The sequence below is a fragment of the Gavialis gangeticus genome, unplaced genomic scaffold (genome assembly GCF_001723915.1).
Source record: "Gavialis gangeticus isolate Ggan-Ray unplaced genomic scaffold, GavGan_comp1, whole genome shotgun sequence".
In the NCBI taxonomy this organism is placed as follows: Eukaryota; Metazoa; Chordata; order Crocodylia; family Gavialidae; genus Gavialis; species Gavialis gangeticus.
This window is the reverse complement of record NW_017729027.1, coordinates 21,473,838-21,488,197: the sequence shown is the minus strand read 5'-3', so window position 1 is coordinate 21,488,197 and position 14,360 is coordinate 21,473,838. Positions and strand designations below refer to the sequence as shown.

Genomic DNA, 14,360 nt, shown 5'->3' with positions numbered 1-14,360 from the left:
ATGGGGTGTTGTGGTCATTGTTCTGGGAATACACAAATCAGAAGAGTTATGAGCCATTGTTTCTAGATGTTCATGTATTGTCTTTTTAGGACTGGCTTCTAAGTGCTCCATTTAACACTTTACTTACTGCTGAGTGAAGTCACCAATTGTATAGACCTCATACTGCACTATAGTGACATCTAACATGTTTACTGTTTTATTTTCTTTTGCTGCCTTACAAGTTTTATTTTGTCTTCAAAGAGTTAATAGATATTTTGGTATGTTTAGTTAGGACTCATGACTATTCAACCAAAAGTTTTTTCATACAGTAGAAACTTTATACAATGTATCAATAGTTTTGAAATGTTAGGAGAAAATATTCATCTCCCATATAAAAAAAATAATAATTACAGAAGTGACTCATCCAACAGTTCAGTGTGTTCTGAGCCAGCTGCCTGGCTGGCATCACCCTCACATCTGCAATCTGGAGATGGAGTTCCTGGGGCCTGGTTCCTCTGCTGTCCCTTCTTGCCTACCCACTATTTTCCCTGTCAGTCAGGATTTGTCTAGAGCCTATTCTGCTCTTTACAGAAATTTCATCTTCATGATGGAAATGGTGAGTTTGGGAGTGGGAGTATTTCTCTGGGGAATTCAAGCAATAACATGGATAAAAATTATAATCTATCATTCAAATTATTCAGTTGCAATTCAATGGTGTTATTTATCATCAGTCATTTTAACAGTTATAAAAGGTATTAAATGATTCAGAAAACATAAATTGATCTTTCTCAGTATATTCTTCTTTAATCACTTATTCTTATACATGGATTGCACTATACTTCAAGTACAAAAAAAGTTTATATTTTGTCACATTTGGACCTTGAAAGTAAAAAAGGGTTACATGAGTGTGAGTGAGAGTCTAACTCTGTGTGTTTAGCATAAGTCTCCTGTTTCCTTTTCTTTCCCCCCTCCTCACCCGCATTCCTGTTACATATGAGTATCAGAATAAAAAGAACATTTATTTTCTTTTTTTTCCCCTTGCAGGCAAATGTTTCCAAATGGGCTTCCTGAAGAATACTATTTAAGAGCCACATTCCGTGTAAGACGAAACACAAAAAAAGAGCGGTGGTATATATGGCAAATTTTAAATCAGCACAACACCCCAGAGGTGAGCATAGATTTTTAGTTTTTTGTTTAGTTTCTTTTTGGTTGGAGGATGACAGATACAGTTTACAGTGGGGGTTTTTTAACTCTGGATTCAGATACAATTAATGAAAAGATGGATTTGCTGCTTTGAAATAGCATGGTGCAATCACAAAACAAATATGTAAGTCCATCAAAAATTTCCAAATGCGCTCAAACAGTGGCATAAGACAGGTCTCATGTATTGACTGAGCTTTATAGTTTCTATTCAAACCATCTATCAGATTGCTAAATTATTTTTTCTTCCTATTTTCTATTCAGGCTAAATTATTTTATTTCTTCTATACATACTTGTTTTTATTTCAGATTTTGAATGACTTTTATTTTTATTTATTTTGCAGGTTTCTGTCCTAGTTGATGGTACAAAGAAAGTTGTGGAGTATATGACCAAATCTGCTCAGGGAAATATACTTCATTACATTTTTAAGAGTCGTGAAATCCATCCTCTGTTTGATCGACAGTGGCATAAGCTTAGCATCAGTGTACAGTCAAGGTTTATTTCCCTGTATCTGGATTGTAACTTAATTGCAAGAAGACAGACAGATGAGAAGAAAACTGTTGACTTACAAGGAAAGACTCTTATTGCTGCTCGCGCTGCAGATGAAAAGCCTGTAGATGTGAGTGAGCACCAGTGTGCGAAATTGGACGATGTAGAAATCATGTGTAATAGCAAAGTAATAAATTACAAAAATACAAAAATGCTGAATTCCTATTGGATGTTCCCCCCCCTTCACTGCTAGATTTTTCAGATATTCTTTTTTAAACTAGATGTTCAGTTCTGCATGTTCTGCTCATGCAAAACTCACTGTTATTTTCACTGGATATTTTTGTCTAAGTAAGAACTAAAGAATTGAGTTCATGGTTTCAGTAGTCTTTGTATTTCAGTATTCATTTAGTAGTGAAAGCCATTCAGACGTATTATTACAGTACCATTAAGAACTTACTTTATAATAACTGTTTTGTATTCAGTTTCCCTGTAATTGACTTTTTTTATCCGAAGGGGAAAGAATGTCTTATATGTTTAGCCAGTTAAAGTGTTTTCATTAACTCTTTCCCATCCCAAAGTTGCAGATGAATAAATCTGAAAATAGAGAATACAGTACATGCAGTTAGAGTAAGGGCAACTTCATGAGATTATTTAGGGTATTTTTTTAATAAGATGGCGCAGGAAGAAAATTACATCAGCTCAGAGGCAGCTGAATTTTTCTATCAAATACTAAGGGGATCTTTATTTTTCTGCTATCCAACAACTAAAGCACACTAAGTAAAACTCCTTTTACTTTTTTATGGCATATTCAGGGATGCCACTCTAGGGATTCTTTTTCCTCTGTTGTGATTATGTGTGTATTTACATGTGTGTGTTAATATAAAGAAGCAAAGCGAGTAAATTGTTGTAGTGGGAATTGTAGTTTGTTTTATATATAGCACACATTCATGTATCATGTTCCAAGCCGTAGGGATCAGAGTGATTCCATGAAAGATTTTTGATAGCATTCTACATTCAATACACTTGCAAACCTAAAGAAAATATATTAGAAAACTAAACAGCAACACTATAATATTATCATAATTTAACATTATTATAGGGGTTAGCCCTTCAGGGAACAGTGGATTCTGACCCTAATCCAGAAAAGCCCTTAAATTTAGAATTAACTTCCCTGGGTGCATCCAGGCATGTGTGGTTTATGGTGCTGCAGACCTCTGTGGTGCCCCAAACTATATGCAGTGAATGTTACAAAGTGCCCCATGCTGCAAATTTACAGGGTGGTGACAAAATTTGCTACCAGGATTTCCTGATAGCAAAAAAAAAATCTGGCACAAAAAGCAGTGCAACACATGCACAACAAGTGTGGGCCAGTATACATGGAGGCCAGGTCATCTAGAGCAACACTGGCTGCTGGCCAGGCCTCCATGCTACCTGACCTGTGCCCCTACTGCTCCAGGCCACCAAGTAAGACTGTTGGGCCAGCTTCCCCTGGCTGAAAAGCTGGGAGGATCAGGGCAAGGGCAGTTTATTCATTGAGGGACAATTTGTCCTGCAACGAAGAGCAGCTGCAGGGGTGTACACTGGCAATTTGTGCCACTGTAAGCACATGCCCCTGAATGTCTAGACATCACCTTTAAGTCCACTTGTATACTTAATTTTAGCATTTTGAAGGATTGAGTACATATTTAATTGAATATGTTAGAATATCTTCCATCACCTCAGTATTTGTCTCAAATCCTAACCGCAACTTTGCTCCATACCATTTACAGATATTATATACTGGATATATGCCTTCTGGATACTTCTGAGGGAAATATCCCAATGCATATAAGAACTCTAGCCTAAGACTGGTAGATACAGAAGAGTGGGCCCCTGTACTGCCAGCCAGTGGCCTCTTTCCAGTGCAGGGAGTGTGCCAGTAGTACGAGTCAAGGATGGAGAGCAGAAAAGGTGTGGAGTAAGGGTATGGTGAAATACAGGAATGCTATTTTGGATCTTCTCTGAAATAAGGTCTCTTCTAGACTTTATGCAAGTGATCTAAATTAGTGTAGTTCCTTATGTTCTCAAACTTCTGGTGGCCTGGTCAGCTCCGGATTAGGTAGTGATAAGCAAGCTTGCCCCGACCTGGATAATCCACCCTAAATGCTCCACAACAAAAGCCTTACAGAAGCACTGACACAATGTGCAGTTCAGCTCATAAAACTGGATCTGGTGGAATACTGAAGGGAGCACATTTCAAGGTATGGATCCGAAAAGGCACTTCCTGAAATATTTAACTCAGAACAGATAGCAAAAGCTATGCAGTGTAGATTACAACTGCCATGAGGTTAACTGGGTCCTGCTATGAGTTTTGCACCATAGTAGCTGAGAGTAGAGTTTGATCCTTAATCATATGACTCAGTAGAATAACTGGGAGTGGGAGGTGACCAGGACAGCAGCCCCAGATGCCACTTCCAGGAGGGGAGCAGAAAAAGCTGCAGCTGGCAACTGACTGTGCTGCTGCTACCAGCAGCCATCACTGTCCAATGAATCACTGCTGCCCAAGGTGCAGAACTACCCTGTTATCCTTCTGACATGACTAGAATTATTAAGTTCTTATTTTTGTCCATTTCTTCCACAAAACAATATTTCAGAATGACAGATTATTTTGCCAAGTTTGGAAAATTGTAGTAGTTTCCTCTTGTGTCTAAATAATATTCCTTTTTTACTGCTGATATAATTCCCTGTTTCTGTTTCTCAACAGATTGAACTTCGCCACTTATCAATTTATTGTAATCCAAAATTTGCAGCTCAAGATACCTGTTGTGACATATCTGAAAGCTTGGTAAGTTGTTAGTAAAGATACAAATGTAAATATGAAAATGCATTGCTCATCTTTTGACAAACTTTTCACCTTATCTTATTACATAAAGGGTATAAACTAATAGAAAGGAAACCTTAGATATATAGTGGGATGTATTTGCCAGGAAAGCTCATCCCATGTGGAAGGTTACATGCTTCTGAAATGGATAGTTTTAGCAGACTAGAACTTCAATGGAAGGTGAGTCTAAGGGACATTGTCTAAATAAATATCAGTGGAGGCTGCTGGTGCTTTATAAATATGAATATCCACATAGATTAATTAATTTTTAGAAGTTAAAGGAGTCACAAATAGGCTATGAAAAAGATAATTTTTTTCCCACTGACCTAGAGCAGGGGTGGGCAATTATTTAGCCTGGAGAGCCACTTAAAGAGGTTTGGTGAGCTGATGCAAGCTGGGTCAACACCCCCCCTGCTCTGGACTGCAGCAGCTCACCAAAACTCCATAAGTGGTCCAGCAGCACTGGACAGAGTGGGCAGGGAGATGAGGTCTCCATGGAGACCTGGCTGGGACCCTTGCGGTACGGCATGCTTGGCTGGGTGTATGGGATGGGGCTGCAGGCAGGCAGGGAGCAGCATTTGGGAGAGGGACAGGTGGGCAGGGCTGGTGCTGGGTCCAGGACTACAGAGCAGTGACAGCTCGGGGCCATGTGGCAGGAGGATTGCAGCTCTGCCCAAGCCCTGGCCCTGGGCTGTCACTGCCCCATGATTCCAGGCCTGCCCATATGCCTTGCACCCAGCCAAGTGTGTCCTGGTCATGGGGATCCCAGGCCAGTCTTCATGAAGACCCTGCCTTCCTGTCCACTCTGCCTGGCACCCCCAGTAGTGGGTGTGGAGTGAGCAAGCCAGGGTGACCAGGCAGTGGTGTTGAGTTTGGCAGCATTGGTGGTACTAGCTGCAGCAGCCAGAAGAAGCTGCTGTTGCCAGGGCTGCCAGGAAGTGGAGTCTAGCCACTGTGCCACCTTAGCCCCACTGTGCATCCAGGAGTGGCAAGACTGGTCACATGCACCACGGCTCGTACTGCCCCTCAAACCTGGTGGGGGCAGGTTCAGTTGGGTGGGGCTGAAGAATCCAACACATGGTGGATCCCCTGAGTTAGAGGAATGGTTCCAAAGACCATAAGGCTAGGGACAGACATTCAAAAAGCTGGAGCCTGAATTAGTCTAACCTGCAAACACTGAAAAAATTTGAAAGTGAACAGACATTTACTTTTGATTCCAGAAATTCAGGCACATGGCTGCAGTAGCTCAAGCTAGAATCTGGGGGGCACTGGAGCAGCTCTCCCTTTCCTTTGGCAGCAGCTGTAAGGCTGGAAGGAAGCTGAAGTGGGGCATGGCCAGGTCCCCAGCAGGGGCTAATTATGATTGGGGAGGGGTTTAAGTCTCCACCCGGGCCTGTAGGGACCCCAGCCAGGGTGTGCCTGGAGGGGGAAGGTGGAAGCAACCCTTGCCAGACTTGTCCCCAAGGCCAGACACTAGCTGGGGCAGCACCTCAGGCAAAGGAGGAAAGGGGGGATTAAACTTCCCTGTCTCCAGGCAGGCACGGGACCCCCTGTCTCCAAGTGGGCACAGGACCCAAGCCAGGGTCTGCCCAGCTTTCCCCTCTGCTCCTGCTCAGGCGGTGGGAGGCCCTAGCCAGAGTCAGGCAGCATGGCCTTGCTATCCACCCAGAGCTGGGACTACAGTTGCAGCTAGGGCTGTGGGGCGGTGGGGCTGGGGGTCTGAGCTGAGTCGGCCTGCAGGTGCTGCTGAGGTTGGAGGCAGGAGGGCCAGCCTGGGCTGGGTTGTGGGGCTGGGCCCTTCCCAGCAGGCTGCAGCATGGGCTGGCTCCACAGAGGCTGCGCAGCCAGATTGTTCCCAGCTTCCTGTGCCCAGACCAGGTGGGGCTGTCATGGAGCCATAGTCAGCTAGGTAGGGCCCTTCCCAGGCTGTGGCTCTGTGGCAGCCCAGCCTGTCAGCATGGGCAGGGGCTGGCCAGGTTGCAGGCTGCCCAGAGGCGCCAGCAGGCCCTGAGTGTAGCAGCAACCTGCTGCAGCTGCTGCTGTGCCCCCCGGCCCTGTGCACCCGGCAACTGCAGACAAAGCAAAAGCTGTGGTCTAACGGGCTGGGTGGGCTGTTCTGCCCCTCCTTGCCTCCAGCTGCTGCAACCACTGCTTCTGCCACCCCTGCCTCTGCTGCATCATGCCCTTCTGGGTGGGCAGGTGGGAAGCTTCAGCCTGGCAGCTTCAGCCCAGCACGTGGAGCTTTGGCTTCAGCTGCTTTCCACCCACTGCACCCACCCGCAGGGGCTGCTCATCGCGGCATGTGGGCAGAGCTGCTGGAAGGCAGCTGACAGCTACAGCCAGAGCTCCATGTGCTGGGAAGAAGCTACCAGGCTGAAGCTCCCCGCTACCCTGAGTGGTGCTTCATGGGGTGGCAGGAGCAGGAGCCGCAGCTGCAGGTTAGGGGAGCAGAGCAGCACTGCTGGGCCCAGCCAGCTTCCCCTCGCCTCCAGTGGCTACTTCCCCCTTCCACTTCTGCCCCTGCTGTGCCACTTTGGGTGGTGCAGGTAGCTTCAGCCTAGTGGCTTCTGCCAGTGCACAGAGCTCTAGCAACAGCTCTTGGCTGCATTCTATCCGCTCCACCCACAAAGCTCAATGAGCAGTCCCTGCAGGCAGGCGCAGTGGGTGGAAAGCAGCTGGAGCTGGAGCGTCATGTGCTTGGCTGAAGCTGCCAGGCTGAAGCTTCCTGCCCACCCAGAGTGGTGCGGCAGGGTCAGGGGCAGTAGCAGTGCCAGCTGGAGGCAAGGTAGACAGAGCAGCCTGCCTGGCCTTGGCTAGCCTGCAGCTTTTGATGCAGACGCAGCCACTGGGTGCTGCACAGGGCAGGGGGTGTGGTGATGGCTGTGGTGGGTGGCTGCCAGGCTCAGTTACACGTTCACATCAGTTTCTGATCACATAAGCCAGTTTATGTGTAACTTCTATCCCTAGCTTATATGTGTAACTGATACGGAGACAGAAGCCCTTTTGAAAGGGGTCATTACTGAGTGAACTTTTCTGAGATGAAGGAAAAGGGGAACAAGTGAGGATGCCAGTGAACTTTTACTTACATGCTTTCATTTTACCAACATAATGAAAATAAAAATAAATAAAATAACAGCTGAATGTGAAATTTTCCAAGTTTTTTTTAATCTTTGTACTGTGTATGTTTTGGCTTTATGTATTGGTAAACTTGAAAATAATCTGGCATGATAGGATTATAGTTCAAAAGGATTTTGATAAATTAGAGGACTGGGCTACAGAAAACAAAACAAAAATTGAGGGGAAAAAAGCTAACGTTTTTCTTCCCTGTAGGGAAGTAAACCCTACATGCATATAGAATAGGGGATAACAGACAGCCAGTAGCACTGCCAAGAAGCAACTGAGTCTTATGGTGGATCACAAACTCCGTTTGAGTGAGCAGTGGGATACTGCTGCTGGGGGGAAAAAAAGCAAATATAATTTTGGGCTTCATCAACAGAAATATTAGGTATAAGACACAGGAGGTGATAGTGTGACTCTGCTTGGCACTGCTTAGGCCTCAGCTGGGGTGTTCTGGCAAGTCCTGGGTATCACATTTTAAGAGGATGTAGAGAAACTGAAGTAATCACATAGGAGAGCCACTGATGCTAAAGAAGTTGATGAACAAGTCATATGAGGAAAGGTTGAGGTATGAACTGGGTATGTTTAGTCTAGAGAAAAGGAGATTAAGAAAAGACATGGTTTATATTTGAGAGGCTGCCCCTCATAGAGAAGAAAAAGAATAAACAATTGGCCTCCCTTTCTACGGGGTGCAAGACATGAGGCAGTGGGTTTAAAAGTTGCAGAAAATCTCAAGAAAAGCTTCCTCATTCTGAGACCCACAGGTCAATGAAACAAGCTGCCAAAGGAGGATGTAGAATCTCTTTCACTGGAAGTTTTCAACAAGAGACTGGATAGTCATCTGTCTGGGATGGTTTACAAATAACATATTCTGCATTTGTACAGAGGAATGGCCTTAGATGACCCTTTAGATCCTTCCCAACCCTATGATTCTCTGAATCTCAGAGTGGTTTCTCAGTAATGCGCTATGAAAAATAGCAGAGAGGAGGAGTTGTAAAAGATTAGAGTAGTAGAATGTATGATTTTTTTTCTTGTCAGGTACTAGAAGAGGACTCAAATCCATATAAATCTTATTTTTATTTTAGTGTCCAATGGAGGACAGGCTAATTACTACCACTTCATCACCACTGACTGTTCATGCCAGCAAAATACACATGCTTCCAATAACACAACAAGAACCTAGAGACAGATGCTTCTGCTTTCCAAGCAAAGTAAGAAGATCAACTTCTGTGTCCATGTACTCTTTATCTTGTATGCTTTCCAAATGTTTCTACTGTTACTCAACTCTTCACAGTCTTAACTGATAGAGATGTAGAAAAATGTATTTTCTTTGAGATATGAAAAAGTTGATTGCTTTAAACTATGAATGTGGGGGCCCCCATGCTTATACTTCCAAGTTAAGATAAATTTAAACCTAATAAATTTAAAAGTTAGTGTTCTATGGACCTACATGATTAAATGTTGGAGGGAAAGAAAAAATGGACTGTGGTTGCATCATTTTCAGAATCAATAATGAAATCTATTCCTACACCATTATATTTAACTTGTATTTGCTTATGTGAGAGTCAGTTATTTCATATATATTATTTTTAGTAGAAAATAAGTGTTATATCATGTTCACTCTGGTGGTATATATTTATCTTGACAGATTTGTATCATTAAGTGTCTACAGTAGAAAGAGGAAAATCAAAAATTTTGGTAACTTGAACATTCATTTTTAAATAGGGAGAAGCAGGATTGCCAGGTGTAGCTGGTTTGCCAGGTCAGAAAGGAGAAAAAGGAGAAAAGGTAAGATAATTCCATATTATTAGTTTCAGGATTTTATCTTTGTTGCTTCCTTCTTTCTTAAAGAATAGCTGTTAACATTGTTTAGAGAAATCTGTTTATATATTGCTTAAATGTAATAACAGAGATATAAATATTACAATAAAAATAAATATAACAAAATGTACCTGCAAGTACCCCGTGTCCCCTCAGTTTTCCTTCTGCTTTTTCCTCATCACCATTTTCCCAGAGACTGTTAGAAGAAATACAGACTGTGAAGAATATGATTTAATTAGGACACAACTCCACTAATACATACAGAGATTTCTTTTCTCTTTTTTTCTTTTTGTAGGACTGGAAGGGACCTCCAGAGGTCATCTAGTCCAACCCCTGCCTGAGGCAGGATCATCCCTATCCAAACCATAATTATCCAACAGTAACTTGCCTATGGCGGGTCATTGTTCCTTTGTGATCTGTTCCTCTTGGTAAGGGTTTTCTGTTAGCCCCTGGCTCTTTTAATTTGGTCCTAGTATGACCTGGTCTTGGTTCTGGACCATGCATAAGAATGCTGACCACTTATTCCAAGGTATCTGCTCTCATTAGCTATTATTTTAGTGCCTTACCACCATAGCATCTGGCTATGCTTATATTATTTTCATTATACTCTTTTGTTTACAAAGATCAAAAAGTGGCAGGGCATTTTCCTGGTAGTTGATACATGTTGATATAATTTCTTTGATATAGATTTTTTTTTACTTTCCGCTAAGAAATGTGTCTTGTTTCCTGCTCTGGAGGCAGATTTCATCTCCTTTGCCTGATGTATAACTATTTAGTGTCTTACTTAGACATGTGCCAATTTGCTGTCTGGTAGTATGAAGAAACAGTTTGCTATCTGGTACTATGAAGAGCCTAATTTATCATCTATGGCAAGTGTTGACATTCTCTTAGTAGTGGATTAAAATAACACAGAAATAGTGGTTTAAAATAACACCTTTGGGCCACTACTTGTGACCAGGAAACCACCATTTTCCTTTCAACTGAATTGCCCTTGACATGCTTGCCACTTGGCCACTGCCAAATGCCACTGCTTCCCTCCACCACCAAATTGCCACCAGTGTCCCAGCTTCATGGCCTGGATGAAATTGGTTGGTGAGCCAGATCTGGCCTGTAAGCCATAGGTTGCTGACCTCTTCTCTATGTGAAAATAACTTTAAAAAAGAAAAATAATGTTGCTGGTAATGTGGTGGAATAGGGCAGAAAGCAGAAAAAAAATCTTTATCCTATATCGTTTTCCTGTCACTTCTTCCCCTTGGTAGTCTCAGCTTTGCAACATTAAGAATTGGTGAACAGTTGTTGTGTCATGAAAAGGAACCAGCCACCTTTTGGCTCCTCCTGCAGCCTTAAATCCTCTGAATCCAGCTAAATCCTTCAACTGTATAGAATTTTCTTATACTTTTGAGGTATCCATCAAGGTTCCCTCCATACTTGATGTTCATTTCATTTACTAGTGATGAGAAAATCTTACCATGTCTGAAGACCCCATTCAGCAGGTACACACCCAGAGGTCTGGAAGCTTATTCAGGTATCAGATTTCTTGGGTATTCAGAATTGGATGGGTATCTCATGGAAATAACTTTATTTTAGGCTTTCCAATATTTTCTATATCTGCTTAGAGCATAAATACAGTAAGAATGCTTTTTTTAAGGTAACTGCCTTGTCTGTACTTGGCGTCAGTTGGAGCATAGAAGTATAAAACTTTAAACATGAAGACTGGAAAGAAAAAGTTAAATTGACTTAATCAAAGATCAGAAAAATCTGGGCTTAGGTAACTTTTTTTGTTGCTAGCAAAGGTTCCTGAAAGGGTAGATTTTCATTTTATGTGGCTGTGTCCATTCACTCTTTATCAAGGTCAAAAGCAAAATTGTAATGTGATACTTAAAAGGTGTGTTCTGGGCCAAATGATATCCCCAGGTATAGCTATCAAATATATATGAATGTATATTAATAATAACAAAAGATACTTTAGAGCAGTGGTCTCCAAAGTGGGGTGCACGCACCCCAGGGGGTGCACAAGATGATCCATTGGGGTGCGGGAAGAAAATATTAGAACTTCTATTCCAATTTATATATATATAAATATACATATATTGGGAGGGTGTGCTCAAAAATTTTTTACTGATAGGGGTGCGCGATCAAAAAAGTTTGGAGACCACTGCTTTAGAGAACTGATTCTATTCTTTTTTATCAAGTTTATTTTTCAAAACTTTTTGTAGTCTTATTTTCTAACTAAAACATCAACAGCCCATGTTACTCTAGTGCCCCATCACCATGCAAATGCATTTTAAATTACTTTGTTCCTTAACTTAAAATGTGCACCTTTGACCAAAATACATTGCTAATAGCATTGTTTTTTCTTAGGGCTTTTTGATGCAAGGTGAGAGCAATTTTTCGTCTTAAAAAGGAGCTGCTGTCATAATCTTTTCTAATACCACATTTTGCTTCAAGGCAGTTTTGCTATGTGGGCTCTGTAGTTGTAATACATGATAAAATAAACAAGGTGCCATATTTTGTGTTCACTACAAGCATGTACGTTCTAGTTTTTACAACAAGTGCACAGAATAATGGTTGCATAGCATGAAGATTAAGAGGTCAATTGCCTTTGAGGCACTCTGAATAGTTAATGTAATGAAATAATCACAAATATAAAACTGCAGATGGTGTCAGATGTGCAAAACTGTTTCTATTTCAGACTGAGGGATGATTGGGAGTATAGGAGGGGAGTGCATTTGATGTCTGCAAAATCATTTAAAACTTGGCTTGCTTTATGAGGAATCTTGGAGGAACATTTTCTTTTCATGTTGATCTACTAAACTTCTACCCTGTCTGCTTATGGCTTGACAGACATGAGTTTTGTCAAAAAATGTAATAATTTTCTGGTTGTCTGTGAAGTGTATCAGGTTCTGAAGAGTCTATTACTGATTACATATGATACCTATTGAAAATAGTTGTCATTATTTTACGATTTGTAGTGAGTATTAACAATAGGTTTAAGTTCGTTTTTAAATGGAAGGTCGTTGTGCTATTTCAAATCTTTATTAAATTGAATGTACCTCCTGACCTATAAAGTTGACAACAACTTTTCTGTGTTCATCACTTCATGAAACTGTTCCTGTCTAGTACCTTCAGGTATCATTGATCACTGGTTGGACACACCAGGTCACAATTTATTTCCCTGTAGTTTCTTTAATGTTCTTCCAAGGTCTGCATAGCTAACCTTGTAGGAGGAAATCAAGCTATTATTATATTTCAGGAGGCTAAGAGAGATTATTCTTTAGTGTTCTCTTGGAGCCCTGAACATCTCTTCACTTTATTCCCATTTTTTTGTCATAAGCTCCTCTAGAAATCACTGGAATGACAGCTTCTATCTTTTTGGCTGAGGAAAGTTGAGCCTATTCTCTCTGAAAAGATTCCAGAACTGCCCAGATGATTTTTTTTTAATTATTAGTGCAAGTTTCTCTGGTCTTGTAAAGCTAGCGATGTTGCTATAACATTTCTGTCTGCAGGATCTGGAAATTATGGTGGATCACAAACTCAGATGAGTCAACACTGTGACACTGTCCAGGTCTGAGCACAGTATTATAAGAAGGCTATAAAGAAAGTGACCAGGGCCCAGGGATAAATGATAAAGATGGTAAAAGGGTTGGAAAGGAAGCCACTAGAGGAAAGGTGGTTTGGAGAAAAGGAGATTAAGAGAGGATTTGATAGCAAGTTTTCAAATGCTTGGAAGGATACCATGAAGAAAGTTTTCTCCCTTGCCATAGAAGGCGGGGTATGTGGCAATCAGTTTAAATTTCAGCAAAGTAGATCTGTATTAAATCTTGGGAAAAAGCTTCCTAGCTGTCAGAACACTAGGACAGTGGAAAAAGTTGTGGGAACTACTTTCATGAGAAGTTGTGGAATCAACTTCAGTGGATGTTTTCAAGAACAGGCAGAATAAGTATGTGTCTGGAATGGAATCAGAATAGTGACTTTCGCCATTTGTGCAGGGGGTTGAACTAAATGAACCTCAATGTCCCTTTCATCCCTAAGCTTCTTTCAGTATTTCTTGTTTAGCTTTCACTGTCTTAAACTAATTCTTGTTTTAAGGTTAAATCTAGACTATAAACTTGCAGGAAGATCCTTATACAAGGGCAAGTCTGTGAAGGCTGATTAGGTATCTTCACCTTTCTAAGTTGGTGTTACCTCTCACAGTAAAAATAAACAAGTCTCTCTGTGGATCAAATAGTGGCTTCTGGGCGCGTCCACATATGCGAGCATGTGCGGTTGCAGCAGCTCAAATAGAAGCAGTGCAAATTTGAGCTGGGGCTTTTTGCCTCACCGTACATGCTTGGACATGTACTTTGTTTTGGAGCAAATTGTGCCATTTGGGACAAAATAACCCTGCCTGGCTCCTCCTGGATCTTCAGCCAGGTGGAGCTAGAGCCCAGGGCCCCAGCCATATAAAAAGCTGCCCTGGAAAGTAGCTCAGGGCTACTTCCTCTCAGGAGCTTCTGGGGCCCAGCCAATTAGTACCTGGGGACACTACCCCTTGTGCCAGCTGGACTGCTGAAGCAGCCCTGAGAGTTCCCTGCACCCTTTACCCACTGCAGCAGTCTGGCAGTAGGGGCTGCGATCTTCTGCGCACCTGCCAGACCCGGATGAGTCCTGCACAGCCAGTTGAGGCATCTGCCCTTGTGGGCTAGCTGCTAGTGGGGTATGGCTGCAGAGCTGGCCTGTGTGTGGCATGACTGCTATGTGTGCCCCCTGCCCGCCCACCTGGGCAGCTATCGCCTGGAAGATGTTCTGGGTGTGGTGGCCTGCTTTGAACTGTCAAAGCATGTCCTTCTGGCCCCATTTGGCCAGGAGGTCAGCCACAGGCAGATGGGTCCAAGGTGCCAGCTCTGAGCAGGC

The 14,360-nt window shown here is 42.4% G+C and overlaps 1 protein-coding gene across 3 annotated transcripts in view; it reads left to right on the top strand.

Annotated features, from left to right (window-relative positions):
• The window catches only part of COL19A1 (collagen type XIX alpha 1 chain), a 594,002-nt gene that overhangs the window by 44,391 nt on the left and 535,251 nt on the right, over positions 1-14,360 (top strand). For all 3 annotated transcript variants that reach the window (XM_019520501.1, XM_019520502.1, XM_019520500.1), the window contains exons 5-9: positions 1,024-1,147; positions 1,524-1,799; positions 4,413-4,493; positions 8,732-8,857; positions 9,372-9,434. In XM_019520501.1, the coding sequence (XP_019376046.1) occupies positions 1,024-1,147; positions 1,524-1,799; positions 4,413-4,493; positions 8,732-8,857; positions 9,372-9,434 (670 nt within the window). The remainder of the gene's footprint in view (positions 1-1,023; positions 1,148-1,523; positions 1,800-4,412; positions 4,494-8,731; positions 8,858-9,371; positions 9,435-14,360) is intronic.